Source organism: Epinephelus moara, chromosome 14 (assembly GCF_006386435.1).
Source record: "Epinephelus moara isolate mb chromosome 14, YSFRI_EMoa_1.0, whole genome shotgun sequence".
NCBI lineage: Eukaryota > Metazoa > Chordata > Actinopteri > Perciformes > Serranidae > Epinephelus > Epinephelus moara.
This window is the reverse complement of record NC_065519.1, coordinates 28,365,839-28,382,050: the sequence shown is the minus strand read 5'-3', so window position 1 is coordinate 28,382,050 and position 16,212 is coordinate 28,365,839. Positions and strand designations below refer to the sequence as shown.

Here is a 16,212-nt window from a genome sequence, read left to right as displayed (position 1 = left end):
AGCTGATAGGTACCGAGATTGCATTTTGGTCAATGCGCTCTGCCTCTCCACAGACTGTTTACCTGCCAAACGCAATTGGTCAACACCACTCGGACTACAAATGAAAACTAGAACACTTTCAATACCAAAATCTTGTACCATTGCCTATGGATTCTGCAAACACATGCAGATATTTGTTTACAGACATTAGACCAACCTTGACATCAGCTGTTTGTCTTGACACTGACATTAGTTTACTCCAAGTGTCATTAGCTGCAGTGGCATTGCGGCTCAACGTTTATCAGTCTGTTGGTCAGTTTCCCACTTTGGTTCAGCCTGAAAAAATCTCTACAACTATTGGATGGACTGTCATGCAACTTTGTACATACATTTGTGGTCCCCAGAAGTTGAATGCTAGTAACACTGGCAATCCTCTGACTTTTTCTGCTGTGTCACCAGCTGGTTAAAGTTTTCATTTGTTCACTAAATTATTTCAACACTTAATAGATGCATTGCCACAAACTTTTGTACAGACATTTATGGCTCCTCCCAGACAACGTATTCTAAGGTCTTTGATGATACAGACTTTTTCTTGTCATGTTCACATTTGAGATTTTGAATGGGTGAATTGTCATGTCATGAAATCTGGTAGACATTTATATCCCCCTCTGGATGAATCTCCTGACTTTTTATCTGACGGCATCACTACATCAAAACTTTTTATCAACCAGTACTTGTTAATGACCAAACGCCTACAAAACTATTGGCATTCCCATCAGCCTCAGAGTTATTTTGAGTTTAGGGCTAATTAGCAAATGTTAGCGTGCTGTTATACGAAGCTAAGGTAGTGAACATAGTAAACACTGAACCTGCTAATCTTTGGCTCGAAGCACTGCAGTGTCCAAGTACCAACACAAAGAGCCGCTGGTATGGCTGCAGACTGATACCCTCGTTCTCAGCTCTACAGCAAATAAAAGCAAAGTAGGATCTCCTATGTACAGAAATAAAGGAGTTATGACATCCTGGGCACAGAATCAATGACCTGCTCAGAATCATGTACAGACAATCCTGGCTCACAATCTGAATCATACATAGACTTTGAATGTCATATACAGGCCCTTAAAAGTTCTTACTACTGTCTATCATTTACTGCTCCATCTGCACGTGTAGACAAAAGTTCACTGTTAAAAAAAAATATAATAAAGTTAAAGGAGAGGAAACACAAAGATTAAATGTAGAAACATGTATGTCATTTGATGCATTTCTAATAAAAACATAGCTGAACTGTCTCTCCAAGTTGGAGCAAATGTTCTGAATTCAAAATTATATGTTTGTGTAGCTGGAGAATGGCAAAACATTATGAACTCATAATATTACAATTCCTATTTTAGAAGCAATACCCAAAGCACATAAACAAGATTGTTTGACTTTAAGACCACCAGTAAAGATGAATCATCCTAACAGCAAATAGCTGGGTTGTTGCTATGGGAGGGAAAAAAAAATCAGTGCAAATCCATTTTACGCACAGCTGGGTACATGCATTTAATGATGATGCTCACTGTCAGCGACACACAGATCTGCCTTGTCAGGAGGGATTGTGATATGATTTCATTTACAGTGCTTTTGTCTTTTTCTTTAATGAAACCCCAGAGCTTCATGATTACTCACAACCTTGTCATAATGTCACTTGATGCGCGCCATTCACATTCAGAACACATGTTCATTAATTGAATTTATATTAAAAAAAAGGCAATTCATAAGTTCAAAAGGTTCTGAGGTTATTGTATAACACAGGCAGTGAAGAAACTAATAACTCATGTTTTAATAAATATAATTTTAAATTAAATTGCAAATGTCCTGGTGGGCACCTCAGCCAATTTTAACACCATAAATTAATACAGACCCTCTATTAACAGAAGGCATAGGGTGCATGAATAATTCATCCTGCTGAGAATAATTTAAGTCTTCTAAAAACATTAAGCTCACATTATGCTTACAGTTGATCAAGGCAATATATGAAAACTTTCATTCTAATGGCTCAAAACAGCAGTTACAATCCGTCTTTGAAATCATGCCTTGACACAAAAGGAAGGCAAAAATTATATTCTTTTAACAAATATCCAGGCTAATGCTTGTCGCATGAATACACATGTGGATGCACTGATGTAACAATTAAACAGACCAAAGACAACATAACATCTGGTTCCATTAACCATCCAATGCATAAAGTTCAGGTGAAGGATGGAGTCAGAAGCTCATGAGCACGTCTCGTTCTTGCATGCTGGTGTAGAACGGCTTCCCAAACACAAACGAGTGCAGCCCTGCTCTCAGCTTCTCAGCGAAAGCCATTACAATGTTCAGGTCTCCCTCCACTGTCAGATCCAGGTCTGTCTTTAGGTTACGCAAGGATCGAAACGGCTTCTTCCCCTTTTGCCTGTGAAGAAAGGAGGAGAGGTTCTGTAGTGTAACTGTTAACAACCTACAATACTCGGGGTCAGAGGATGTACATTAGCATCTAGTTGGGCTGCAGCTGTGTGCAGGAATGCCATGCCACGATGAATTATGTATGCTGCTACGGGACGGCAACTGAGCATAAACAATGTTGTCAAGGCACCTGTAAAATAGTATGCCCTCTGACCTCAGGCTGTTAGCAGCACCATAAACAAGACTGCTTTTATCCTTTCACACGAGCGCACAAATAATGGTTTTGCCTGTGTATTTTCTGTTGTCTCTGGAGTGAGATACGTTCAGGCGTTTACTATGAAGTCAGAATAACAGCCGTGGAACCCTTTCAGACAGGAGGTAAAAATAAAAATCAAAGTAAACATTTCGTAACATCATGGCAACAACATCTGTAGTCTGACTCACAGGATGGAGACTGTAGGGCTGTAAAAAATATATGGTTCGCAGCTTCATTCACAGGGTTGACATTCAAAATCCCAATCAACAGATTAGACTACACTATTATTATTAATATTTTTCTTTTTGTAGAATAGATTCCAGTGGTGGCTGCGAATGTTTTTGATTCATGTAATCTGAGTATTGTGAAGTCCAACAGTCAAAATGCATTGAAACCAAAATTCATGTTTTAGCCTAATGTTATATTATGCTTCAATCTGTATTTGTTGGTGTTAAGCCTTTTAAAAAATACATTTTAATACGGCCAAAAAACGGTTTGCTCTCCTTTTTGCTGCGCACAAAGGGAGGCACGCTCCTGTATTAACAGAGCAGTCTAGCAGCAGTCTAACAGAATTATACATTACATTCATTCACTGAAGAAAGTTAAGTTAATTAAAAAAAAAAAGACAACTCATTTAATGCGATGAATTACTTTATTTAAATTGAGGATTTTGTTTGGGGATTTTTTAACCTGGAAATCCAGATGCCCCGCCCCCAGCAAATTCGAATTTGCTCTGCACGGGAATCTGGCCCCGACGAGCAGAGCCCGCTGAATCGCCATCGGACCAATCAGATCAGTCTATCTGACAGACACGGGCTCTGGGCGGGCGTGCCGACGGGATACGGCAAAAGCATGATATATCAGTTAGCCCAACTGGTTGGCAAACAAACAGGGCTAAGTGCAATGAATACGTCACCTTGTTTTTTGCTCTGATTGGCTATCGTGCTATCCAATTGCTTGCGGCAAGGAAGGGCGTATCGGTGAGGGCCAGACTCAAAATCTTTCTAGATCTGAGTCTGGATTTCCAGGCTAGGGATTTTTATTATTTTTTGTGGGCTTTTGCCTTTAATGGATAGGACAGTGTGTGAAATGGGGAGGGAGAGAGAGAGAGAGAGAGAGAGAGAGAGAGAGAGAGAGAGAGAGAGAGAGAGGGGACTGACACGCAGCAAAGGGTCGCAGGCCGGGCTCGAACCCACAACCGCTGCAGTGAGGCAATGCCTCTGTACATGGGGCGCTGGCACTATCCACTATGCTACCTATGCCCCAGATTTTTTTATTTTTTTTAGGAAATTATGTTATAAACAGTTAAAAAAAAACATTTTGTGCATTTCCTTTTTGTGACCATTCAAGAGATATCATTCAAGGTGTCTTTCTGTTCACACTATTCCCTCACATAATACAGATGTCCTTTATGTGTCATAGCTGATGTGTTGGTTCTAATGTAAAACACCTCCTTTATTTATCTATTTTCTTTTCCTCCTAAATTTTTAAATGTGTTTAACCATAATATATAATCTCATCTTTTTTCACTTTAAACATCTACTCTTGGGGATCATTTAAGTGTACATTTTTTCAGAAGATAAAGCTCTGTAACCACTTCCACAGGATACCTGGAGGTTTTAAATGTGATAGTTTTTGTAGCTGGCTTCCTAGACCGGTATATATTTATGTTTTTGGTCACTAGGAGGCAGCACAACAAGCTGTACACACAACAGTAATATGTATTGCAGTTAATGTGGCTACCATTTTAAAAAACAATTGCATATTTACACATCCAGCAAATTTGGCTAATCATTAGCATTCATCTGAAGTCATGTTTCTGGCCTCCCAATGAATCCAAGTCAAATACTCTGTCTCTTTTTAGCTCTGTTTTTGGTCTCCACCAACCTGTAAGAGCGATATCTGGACCTTAAGCTGCTAACTCAAGAGCAACCCCCCAGGCTGAAAAAAGAACCCAACATGAAAGTGCCAAAAACTGCAGTTCCTTGAATGGCCACTTGAGGCTGGCTCCAAAACAAGTCATCCTCATACCTCCATGTTAATTAAAATGCCCAACGTTATAGCAGAAATAAACATGTTTACAGCCTGATACAAGAAACGGTTTGGTCTCTAAAGCTAATTCCCCCCTTCATGACAACTGTACAGGGGCTGAATTTTCATTTAACTCACCCATTTACACTTTATTAAGGCTGAAAGTTAATGTACGACTAAGGGCAGGGACCTCTTTGAGTGATGGTCTGTCTGCCGATATTGCTTGCTGCTTCTCAGTCAGATCCACCCCTAGTCTCTATTAGGGGTGTAACGATACATCGATCCACATCGATACATCGATTCATTGATTAACGATCCGATTATATCGATGCAAAATGAAAACATCGATCCATATCGTCATCTTAAAGATACACATTTATTTTGAAATTCACATAGCATGTCTGTGTCACCATTTCTGGGCAAGCGCGCCTCCGCTCAAACAACAAACAGAGCTCAGAAATAAAAAGGTCAAATCATATTCTAGTTGTTTTTGTGAGTTGATGTAAATGATTGTGTTAGATGGGCATATGATATCGCGTCATATCGATCGCAGGCTCCTGAATCGAATCGAATCGAAATCGTATCGTGACAGACTTTCTGATATTGGCAAACATCATATCGTCATCCGAACAAATCGATATAATATCATATCGTGATGAAGCTGGTGATTTACACCCCTGGTCTCTATATACAGACTCTACATTCAGTGAATGTAGAGTCTGTAGGCAAACCCCGGAGATCTTGCTTCTGGAAGAAGAGCGGAAGAGCCTTGGCTTGCGGTTGTAGGCTGTTTGTAGTCCGCGTGATATTGACCAATCACGTTTGAGCCGGCTGCAGTTGTTGCCAGGTTAAACGGTCCGTGCGGTGAACTAACGAGGCGGAACATAATTGGCGTCACTGCAAACTCTGAATCCATCGCAATGGTTCAGCATATTTACTTATATATAAACGGAAGTCGGAAACGGAAATTCGCCTCCTCCGCCCAAATCAAACCGGAATGCCACAAAATCGGGGGTCTGCTCCCAGAGGCTGTATCGCCGTCTGCCGGATGTCAGACGCAGAATACAGCCGATGGGTTCTGAGAATGATCCACCCCTTGCTCCTCCACATCACCAGCCTTTCGCCCAAGTATGGTCACCTCTGGCTCCAAAAAAACCAAGATGGCTACGGCCGAAAAGCCGAAATTGAGGCTTCAAAACGGGAGTCCACAAATATAAGGGTGATGTCTTGTAGCTATGTCTATTATTTTATACAGTCTATGTGCTAACTGCTACACTATGTTACTACACCAGCTAGTTGGTAGTTACTAGTTGGTAGTAGCTTATCAGAGTTTTGTCAAACTGCTGCCAGCTGCTGTTGGAAACATTGCTGATGAAAGTGATAGGAGTAAATCAAAACAGTAAAGTCGCAAGCCACAAAACCAAAACAATGAGCTGACACACTGACAGGAAATTCCCTCGCTGAGGGAAGCTGCAGAGCTGGGTGGGAATTCTCTGTAGGTTCTACGAGCAATCCCTCTCACATTGCACATTATTATTATTTGATCTATTGTTAATACAAAAACATTCATCAGTGCAGCTTTAACATTTTTAATGTGGTGCCACAAAATGAATGTGCTGTTTGGAAACACAGGGGAAGAAAAACTAATGGAGCCATGGTGTGATTAATTTTAGGTGTACAAGCAATTTGTTTGCACAGCGACTTGTTTGCATTTACTGATGCAACAATTCAACCGCTGTTAGTAACCGTAGCTCTAGCATGTAATGCTGTCTCACTTAGTTTGTATTATGCAGTGTTAGCATAAATAATGTTCTTAAATTATCTTCTTAGAATAAATCTACTTCAAGAACACCAACATTAAGACCAACCAGAAGGAACAGGTGGCAGGACCCGGAGTTACAAATCTTCCTGGCTGCTTACACACTTGTGCACAATAGAGAAGAACTGGCTCAAGTGTCCTCAGATGTCTTGTATAAACAGGAGAAAAGCCAAATCATGTAGAAGTAAAAAAAACAAACAGGGAGTGACTGCTGTCCTGAAGGAGTGGGAAGGTCAGTCCACTGTTGGAGAGCACAGAAGGAGATGAGTCAAGCCCAGATGGAGCGATGACCAGGTCGCCACGGGAACAGTGGCACGAAAAAAAAATTCGAGGAAAGCTGAAGAAACGGCAGGCCGCAGTGTTTCGGATGAATTGTTGCGGCTTAAGAAGGTGTTTCTGAGAGCTGAGACAGAAGGGGGTTACTGTACCCTGATGGGACTAGAGCATGACCAGAGATACAATTATTTCTAGTTCTTTTACAAGGAACTGAACAAGGTCCCCAGAGAGGAGGATAATTCCATGGATTTAGGAGGGTGTCAAATGAAGATCATAAAAACATCATTTAGAGCTTTGATGATGATGAGGGTCTCTCAGATGTTGAGCTGTGGCGACTGGGAAGGCCATGACATGTGCTTTGCATCATTTTGTCGCTCGTCACATTATTCACCAAACACGTGCGATGTAGATGGGGGAGCTGTCATTCTGAGATGATGCTGAGGATTCATCACCCTGCTTGACAATCAGCTGCCTCCTCCCAGTTTCTTCTCAACACCAATCATCATCATAAACCAGTCCTGTGAGCCTGACTCGCCATCAAACAGGCTATATTTTGTTCATGTCATATAAGGTATCTTTAGGTACATACAAACTATGGCTGCACTGTTGATTGATGATTTTTTTTCTGAGTATTTATCAAGTCTCTCAACCTTAATCTTTGCCTAAACTAGGGGGTTCACATTGTGTCGTTGTGTAATCTTACTTCTGTTTTTGAGTGGATGTGCGACTACCTTGCTTGTTATTGCCATCTTCTTCATCTGTTTCTTCCTAAAAAGCTGTTTTTAAGCTTAAAAAACATGTTAAAGTTTTACAAAAATTTTGTCAGGTGAGAAGGTAATGCTTCTTTTGGTTTTTGCGATTCTTGTCCTTTTATTTTGCTATTTTAAAGGTCCCACATTATGCTCATTTTCAGTGTCATATTTGTATTTTGGGCTTCTACTATAAAGTTTTTACATGCTTCTATGTAAAAATTCACCTGTCTTCACCCTCTGTCTAAAACGCTCCATTTTAGCGCCTGTCTCTTTAGGCCCCCTCCCGACAAAAGTCCAGTCTGCTCTGATTGGTCCGCATTTTCAGGTCTTCTCCAGTTGCGTCTTTGGTGTCTTTGCACCATCACTGCAGCTGGGGAATGACTGTAACAGCACTGTAGTGGCACTTCCCATCTTTAAGGCCCAAACGCCTTATACACTCATTGTTTTAAATGGCCAAACACGCACTAAAAGCGTTTTGACGCACGTCTAATTGCCTTGACGCCTCAACCCCGACCTCATCTCGATTTTTTGAGCGTCAAATGAGGACCCAGCAACCAGAGCTGTTCTTTCTGCAGCTGCAGCACTTGTTTGGAGAGTGCTAAAATGAATAAAAAGTTAAGGATTTTTAATTGTATGCTATTTCATGATTAATGAGCTCATTTGCTTGACTGTCATGACATGTCAGCTTTTAAAAGCAACAATAGATGTAAACACACACAGAGACAATACATCTGTGATCAGTTCCCTAATTTAATTTTAACAATTTTTTCAATCTTCTCCAATTTCGTTTTATTCTATGGAAGTGATCAATGTAAGTGCACTTGTCCTAGAGCCGCCACGATGGTTTTTATAATGCTCTGTTTAGATAAAACCTACAAGCTTCTCTTCCTATGACTTTTACTAAAAATGTGTCTTGTATGTTTTCTGAAGCCTATAAGTTACAAAAATGAAACACACTAGACTTCTGAGCATTTATACCTCTGACCGTGCAGCAGCTGAAAATTATGCATTTTGATACATACAGGTAGGCTATACATATTGCAAAACTCTGTAAAAGTACACCAAAGCATACATTTTTGTTTCCAAATATTAATTTGAAAACAAAACCATTCATACGGTCAATAAAAAAACATTTTGTTAAAATAAAAAAACAAATATAATCTCAACAGTGACTGTGCCAGCCGGCGGGACTGCGGTTGAACCGCTTCCAATGTTCATTCATTCATTCAATCATGATTGAATGAATGAATGAACATGTGTGTGTGTGTGTGTGTGTTAGTAGGCTATGTCAGAGAGGAGGAGTATCAATAAAAAAAAGTTTCTACTAATTATTTCGGTGTTCATTTCTTTTATTCTTAAGGGTTTTTTTTTTAATTAAAATGCGTAATATAGCCAACAATATCATAGACCAAAAGTTAATCTAATTTATCACTGTAGAATGTATTTAGCAAATCACCACTTTCAACTGGAGACACGGCGCAGCAGCAGCAAACCCCCCCCCCCAAAAAACAAAAAAAAACAAAACGCATTAGGCTATAAAAAGCTGACAAATAGTGTTAATTAACTGACATGAGACATTGGAGAGGTTGTCAGTCCTATTCTATAGTCTGTAATATTTTTCTTATTTTATCATAACTTCTCGGAAATTACTCAAAAAATGCATTTTTTGTGTGCTTCTGAGCACACGGGCAGCATAAACAATGAAGTTACATATGACGGTCTGGCAGACCGTTGCAGCGGTTGGAAGGGCGCTGTAATCCTGGCGGTCCTAGTGTTAAACTCAATTAAAAAATAAAAGCTAACAAAATAAAAGATGTCTGGTACATTCAGGCCTATCAGTTTGTAAAACAGTTTTGAACAGTTAGAACATGAGGCTGCACTGCAACGTACAAATCACTCCTTCTCGTGGCTGCCTGCGCTTTCCCTGTCCTCGCGGCTGCAGCTTGCGCTCTCTTCATCTACTTCATCGCCACTGCTGTACACAATTTAAAAAGTACAACACCCATAATTCATGTAGGAACTGCTGCAGCCAATGTGTAGCCGGCGGGAGCTGCAGGACGACTCAACCACCATGATAGGTTTTTAATGTTTTATCAGGCAATAACTACTCCAGACTCTGCTCTAGTGTAATTTTCGGGACAGTTAGGGCAGGATTCAGGATTCGGGACAACTGCTTGGATTTCGGGACTGTCCCGAATTTTTCGGGACGTCTGGTCACCCTAGGACATTCTCATCTCCATCCATCCTTTTTCTTATCTCACTCATTAGGCTGCTATAAGAAAAGTCTGCAACCAGGTGACTGCCTACAGAAATTGTTGCCTATAATTGCGACTTTTTCCCCCCTAAAATACTGCTGATTCTGATTTCATATAACGCACTAAAGTAGACATGTATATAGGCCACAATTACTGATGGCATCTGTAATATAGTCAACAGCTTTTTTCCTAAAATACTGCTAGTTCTGTGGCGTTGCCTAATGCCTGCAGTGCGCTATAGGAGCGATAATTGACGCGCCTCAGTTGACGCGCATCAATCATCGCTGTCAGTGCATTTGGGACTTTATAGACTGCTGAATTGGAATGGCACTGCTAGGCAACAAAGTGGGTTCATGTTTAGGCTACTTCTTGTCAGCTGATGTCATTCAGATACATTGCAAAACATTCCAACAGGAAATCTGAAGGGAACTATCAAGGCCCTGATTACACAAAGCTTTTTGGTAATTATTTTGAGTTGCCACGTGCCTGGTGTTTTTGTCAGAGCACTATAAATTCCATGAGTTGAAAAAAACTTCAACTCAGAGCGGAAAAGTGCCCCTCATCATCTTTTTTTTCCCATTGTCCAATTGCATGATTTGAGAGGCGGGCCTTCTGTAGTGGTCACAACAAGTTGGTAAACATTGGAGGAGAAACTGGTGATAGCAGCTGGTGAATACACAGACCTATACAACTTTACAAACAGCAGTTACCATGATCTCAATAGAAAACAGCAGGCTTGGAAGCATAAGTGCAGTATTTGAAAAGGCCACTATGGAGGTGAAGCTCCTGGACCAACTGGTGCAACTCCCCGTGATCCACCCTCTTTTTTTACTTTTATCCACACAGATCTCTAGCAAATGCTAGATTGATTACATGGGAAGGTTAGAGTAAGGAAATGAAGGGGTGGTTGCCTGGCAATGATTAAAAGGTGCAGCAAGTGTTGTTTTTTTTTACTAGTGGCTTTCAATTTTTTTTAAAAAGGCAGTGCGGTGTGCTTTCTGTGTGATCGGGGCTTAAGTATGTTATTGCTGTAAAGTATGAACCCGTCTGTAAAGTTGTGACATAACTTCACTGAAGTCCTGACCGCTTGTTTTAAAGGAGCAGTTTATGAATACGGTTTGTGTGCATTTCTCTGTGGATTGAGCGTTTTGATACATTTACAGTATTTATATGGCACCTTAACCTGCTTCATAATAAAAAAAAGACTTTCCATAATATGGGACCTTTAATGGTCGGCTGCTGAGGAAGAAGCGAGAGTCGCTGCTCAGCGGGCAGCTGAGAGGCAGAGAGAAACAGGGGGAATAAACAGTGTGTTACAAACAGCATATTTTCACATCCAGCCTAACTCGATGAATTAAGGATTTTTTTGACTAAACCAGAGTTGGTGACTGTTGGCAGTTTAATGTAAGTTTTGCTTTGTTTCTGTTGAGTTTGAATTTGTTTGACGATGTGCTAACAAGGTAATTCAAACAAGGAAAATACATGAAACAATATTTGTTTCACATTGACACTTTGAGTTTATTTTGTTCATTTATTAAACTCGTTAAGAGTGGCACATTGAAAGTGGCAGACTCACCACTTGCACACATCTCCCAGCTGAAGAACACGACACTGCAGTCTTTAAAATGTTCTCATATGTGATCTCAGGTTGTTTTCATGTGTCATCCTCCCTGTCACTAATGGCTGATGGATGTGGTACTGTAAAACCATCCAGTCGATGCAGTATAGCTGCTGAATGTTCCCAATTTTCGTACAATGTTTACAATGCCAACTGGCGCTGCGAGTGCTAAACAGGAACAATGAATACAACCGCGTTAGAACTGGAAGGGAAAAGTGGGCAGAGCAGCAGAAGTTTCAAAGGTAACATCTGCAAATTGCTTGTTTCATTTTACCAACAGTCCAAAACATGAAGATATTAAATTTACAATGACATAAAACAAACATAAACAGTAAATCCAGTATCAGCCAATAACTGCGGCATCATCACAAGCCTAATTCTGCTCGGCATAAAAACTTCAGCAGCAACTTTTTTGAGTTCCTCACGGCATACATAAACCAAATGAGGCGTGTCCCTTTTGAAGGGCAAAAATGGAAGAGGGGAATATCAAAATCATTCAAATACCTTCACTTGTTTCATTAGACAGGAACACACTAACCTCACCTCTGGGTGTGTGATATTTTACAACCAGATCAGGAGTGTTGTAACTTCTGCGTGTGAGAACACAGCTGCAATTCTGGTGTTCCGGAAAAACAGGGGGAGATCATGAATATAGATTGTCTGTTGCTATTCTAAAACATGTAATCTCTATATCATTCCAGCCTCATAGAGGGGACAGATAAGTTGTTGCCAGCTCAGCAGCAGTGTTGGTTGAAGTATGCTCACACACACTCATGTGTGCATACTATGCAAAATAGGAAGGCTTTGCATCTATTACGTTATGGTAGGGTTTAATGCATCTATTGTGTCACTACTGTAACGTTAAAACTTGTTAGTAAGCATTAAGAATCATTTCACATCAAGCACAGATATTCATCTGAAAAAATGATTCTGTGAGTTCTGAACCTTTGTGCGGAAGAAAAAATATTAAAATGGACCTTAATATCAGCAGATATCCGCCTGCAGAAATATATATTTGACCAATGAAAACCTTTGTTCCAAGTGATGTCATACCTCCAGGTCATAGCTAGCTTGCTGACAAAATGAGGAAACTTCAAATCAATTCGGTTTCTGCTTCAGCTGGGAGATGATTACAATGATAAAGTAGCTCACACGCTCACACTTTATACTGTAAGTTGGTGATAGAACGGGGCTAGCCACAACAGCTAGTGTTAGCATAATATTTGGGGTCCTATTAGTTTATGTATTGTGTAATTAATGTTGGCCCCTTAAACATCCTCTGTCTGGGTTAGGGATTCCAGTTTTGGTTAATTTTGCTTTTGATAGTGCGACACCTATTAACTGGTAACTACCCCGTTAATTTTTGAGGGAATGACGTGAAACACAAGAGGTGCTTTTCTTTCAGTCTGGCACTCCCTTGACTCAAGTATCATGTGAACTCAAGTAAGTATCTTGAGTTTTATTTTATGTTCCGTTGACTTGCTGACAGACAGCCAGCCAGCCAGCCACGTTAACATGCAGCAACCTAGAGCCAACTGCCCACCCTCTGGTCTCCACTGGTTACCCAGCCTTGGCCTCTTTGACCTGCGCGCCTCTTGGGTTGGATGGGAGGTAGCTAGCAGCCCTGCTCATCCTGGGATTACAGCTGGGAGTGCCATCCTGACCCATGGTGGTGGGACAGTGTTGCAGTGGAGACATTGTGGCCACCCTTGCGTCTTCCCTCAGGTTGCCCTGCTTAGTAAGCGGCTTCAGTTTGAGGCACAAACCTCTTAGACACGTTAAACATTGTTCGCTCCACCAACCATGTTGACACTGTTAACGGTGCTAACAGAGCTATCGGTGATAAAATAGTCAACAAGTCGGTTTGTGGCTCAAAATTGAGCCACTTACTAATTGCAGCTACCTGGGGAAAGACTGATAGGTAAATGCAAATGGACCTGCAATTGTAAAGCACCGTTCTAGTCATCTGACCACTCAAAGCACTTTTTACACTACAGGTCACATTCACACACTGGTGGCCGAGGCTACCATACAAGGTGCCACCTGCTACTCAGTTTTTTAAAACACTCACACACCGATGGAACAGCCATCAGGAGCAATTTGGGGTTCAGTATCTTTCTCAAGGATACTTCGACATGCAGACTGGAGGCGCTGGGGATCGAACTGCTGATATCTCGATAAGTGGACGACCCGCTCTACTTCTAAGACATTTTGCCTACCTTTGCCTAGCCAAAGGTAGGCAAAATGTTTCCACAGTAAGGACACTGGGTCGGGAATAAGTTACCAGTGGTAATCGCAAACGACGGGTGCAGCTAGCTAGCTCCTACTGGACCCAGGTGGTGCACAGTGCAGTAAACTGCAGAGCAGTTAAATTAACCTTTAAACTGACATGCGTAACCGGTCAAAAATATTTTTGCCATTTCACCAATGAACAGTAAACCATTGACATCCTTAGTCTGGGTAGTATAGGTTTTTGTTGTTCAGAGTGGACACAGGCACTATTTAGGAGGAAACTCTTATTTTGTTGTAGACAAACATAAAACCTTGCAACAACGATAATCAGCACCTGACCCAGTGTGCATAGCGGTCATGCAGAAAATTTGCATGTGTGTTTTCTATATTCCAGCACCACATTTTCACATCACACTGGTGAGAGACGACTTTAACAAGGTAAAATTCGTCCTATGAGTGCAGGGTGCCTCATCAGTGGAAAAATGTCATCTTGCAGAATGTCTTTTTAATTAGTGGCAGTAACTGTCCCCTGTAAGGCAGAGGATGTGTACCAACTGCTATCGCTCCAAACAGCATGTAGGAATCATCGGACTCCATCAGAACACTCAGCAGCTGACGTTTCTCAGTGACTGCGTTTGTGCGTATCAGTAAAGCCAACTGCAGTGTTTGAGATGCATCACAGTCATGCTTGTCCGCCTGTTCAGAGCAGGGCTAAGGATGACTCACTTGATCATGAGTTTTTTCTGCTGCTCAGCAGAATGGTGTTCTTTGCACTACTTCTAGCCTATATGGTCACATGGAAAATATACTACACTCTTTCTTATCTGCGTCTAAAACACTGTTTCGGTTTAGAACCCTGAGGGTGTGCGCACACCCCACACCCAGCTGGGCTCTCACAAAGAACTAACAGATGTCTCTCAACTGGAGTTAACGTTATGAGTTCCCCATCATTCCATGTTCGGTTATTTGGCCCTCTGAGCTTGTGGTACCTCCACTCCTGTACAACAAAACCCTGGGGATCTATTACCAGCTGCAGAAAAACACTGACATAACTATTTTGACTCCTAACTTGGAAAAGTGTATGACATTGGGCCACAGACTACATGGCTTTAGGGGTGTGTCCTGTGGGGAACCAGTGGTGCTCAGTAGTGATGTCACAATCAGTGCAAGGTCAGTGGCTGCAAAGTCAAAGCAAAAACAATGGCAGACAACGAGCCAATAATCAGCTTTGGTATTTAGACTTTCTGATGTTTTTTTCTGTGGAGTGGGGTGTGTGAGTGCTGTGGTCTACTGCCAAACAATAATCCTTTTTGCTATGTGGATTAAAGTCTTATTGGTGACAGCTCTTACGTTTCGTCCTCGATGTACTTGAGCAGTGTGAGGGCCTTCCTGTGGAGCAGCAGCAGGAACTGGGACAGATAGGTGCTCCGCAGGGACAGGCCTGGCTTCAGCATGAACACCTGGGTACGACACAGGATGTCAATTAGTAGTCCAGGCTACGGCTCTGCTGGAAAAGGCTGGAATTATACAATCGCCCCTCCTTTGTGCTAACCTTGAGACAGAAACATATTGCTGTTGTCATGAGAAAAACTTGTAACCGCAACTCTGGGACCACTTTCATAGGAACGGATGACAGGTTGTGACCCTTGGGAATAAAATCTACTGTTTTGTATCTATGGGCTCTAGAGACAGTATCAGTGAGATGGGAGCACATCATTACAGTATTTGCTGCAGCCTGATATACGGACTGTTCTGTGTTCAATAGCACTGTACCACAGACAAAATATGAAAATGCATCTGTTGCTTTTAACTTCACAATAGTATACACCACAGGAAAAAAGCAAGTGTGGTCACAGACAGCAATAGGAGCCAAAAACACCAAAAAGTACCACTTTATTTTCTACTTGGTGATTTCATTCTCGATTTTGCAGTGCTTAAAGTAACTGTATGCAACACCCAAGACATTATTATAGCAGCAAACAAGTGTTTGCTGTGTAAAGACATAGTGGAGTAAATTTTGAAAATTTTGAAATTCACACGGCGAAATCCTATTTTCATGCAATTCCAAACAGAAATTGATAAATTCAAGAACTTTCAATGACCTGTGTACAGGGCTGGACTGGGACAAAAAATGCTGACATTTATGTATCTTATTTGTACTTGCACACATTTTATTAAAAATTGAAATGATACATTTTGTAGAGTCTCTTTGGCAAGTGCTTTCACCATAAGCATTGTGTACTCCGGGGCCATCTACTACCACCAGGATGTATATGAGAAGTGAATGAGCACATTGATTTTCTAGCCTTGGTACTCTCTTCCAGAGCACGTAGGGTATTACTGAGATTTATGTTAATTTTGTATAATAATATTTAAATATATATTTAAATAGTAAATATATATATATATATATATATATATATATATATATATATATATATATATATATATATTTAAGCAATATCACACTCGAGCACGTGATGTTGTACTGTGATATCGTCACGGCTGTGATTGTCTTCAGCACTCGGCCTGCGGCCTCGTGCCTATGACCGAATCACAGCCGTGACGAT

General features: G+C 41.0%; 1 protein-coding gene across 6 annotated transcripts in view; it reads right to left on the bottom strand.

Annotated features, from left to right (window-relative positions):
- Nucleotides 1-1,494: 1,494 nt before the first annotated feature.
- The window catches only part of c9orf72 (C9orf72-SMCR8 complex subunit), a 29,564-nt gene continuing 14,846 nt past the window's right edge, over nt 1,495-16,212 (bottom strand). For 5 of the 6 annotated variants that reach the window (XM_050061764.1, XM_050061763.1, XM_050061766.1 and 2 more), the window contains 2 exons: nt 14,993-15,102; nt 1,495-2,413 (listed from right to left, as the gene is read on the bottom strand). In XM_050061764.1, coding sequence (XP_049917721.1) covers nt 2,227-2,413; nt 14,993-15,102 — 297 coding nt within the window. In that variant the 3' untranslated portion in view covers nt 1,495-2,226. The remainder of the gene's footprint in view (nt 2,414-14,992; nt 15,103-16,212) is intronic. The other variant, XM_050061768.1, reaches the window with a different exon arrangement.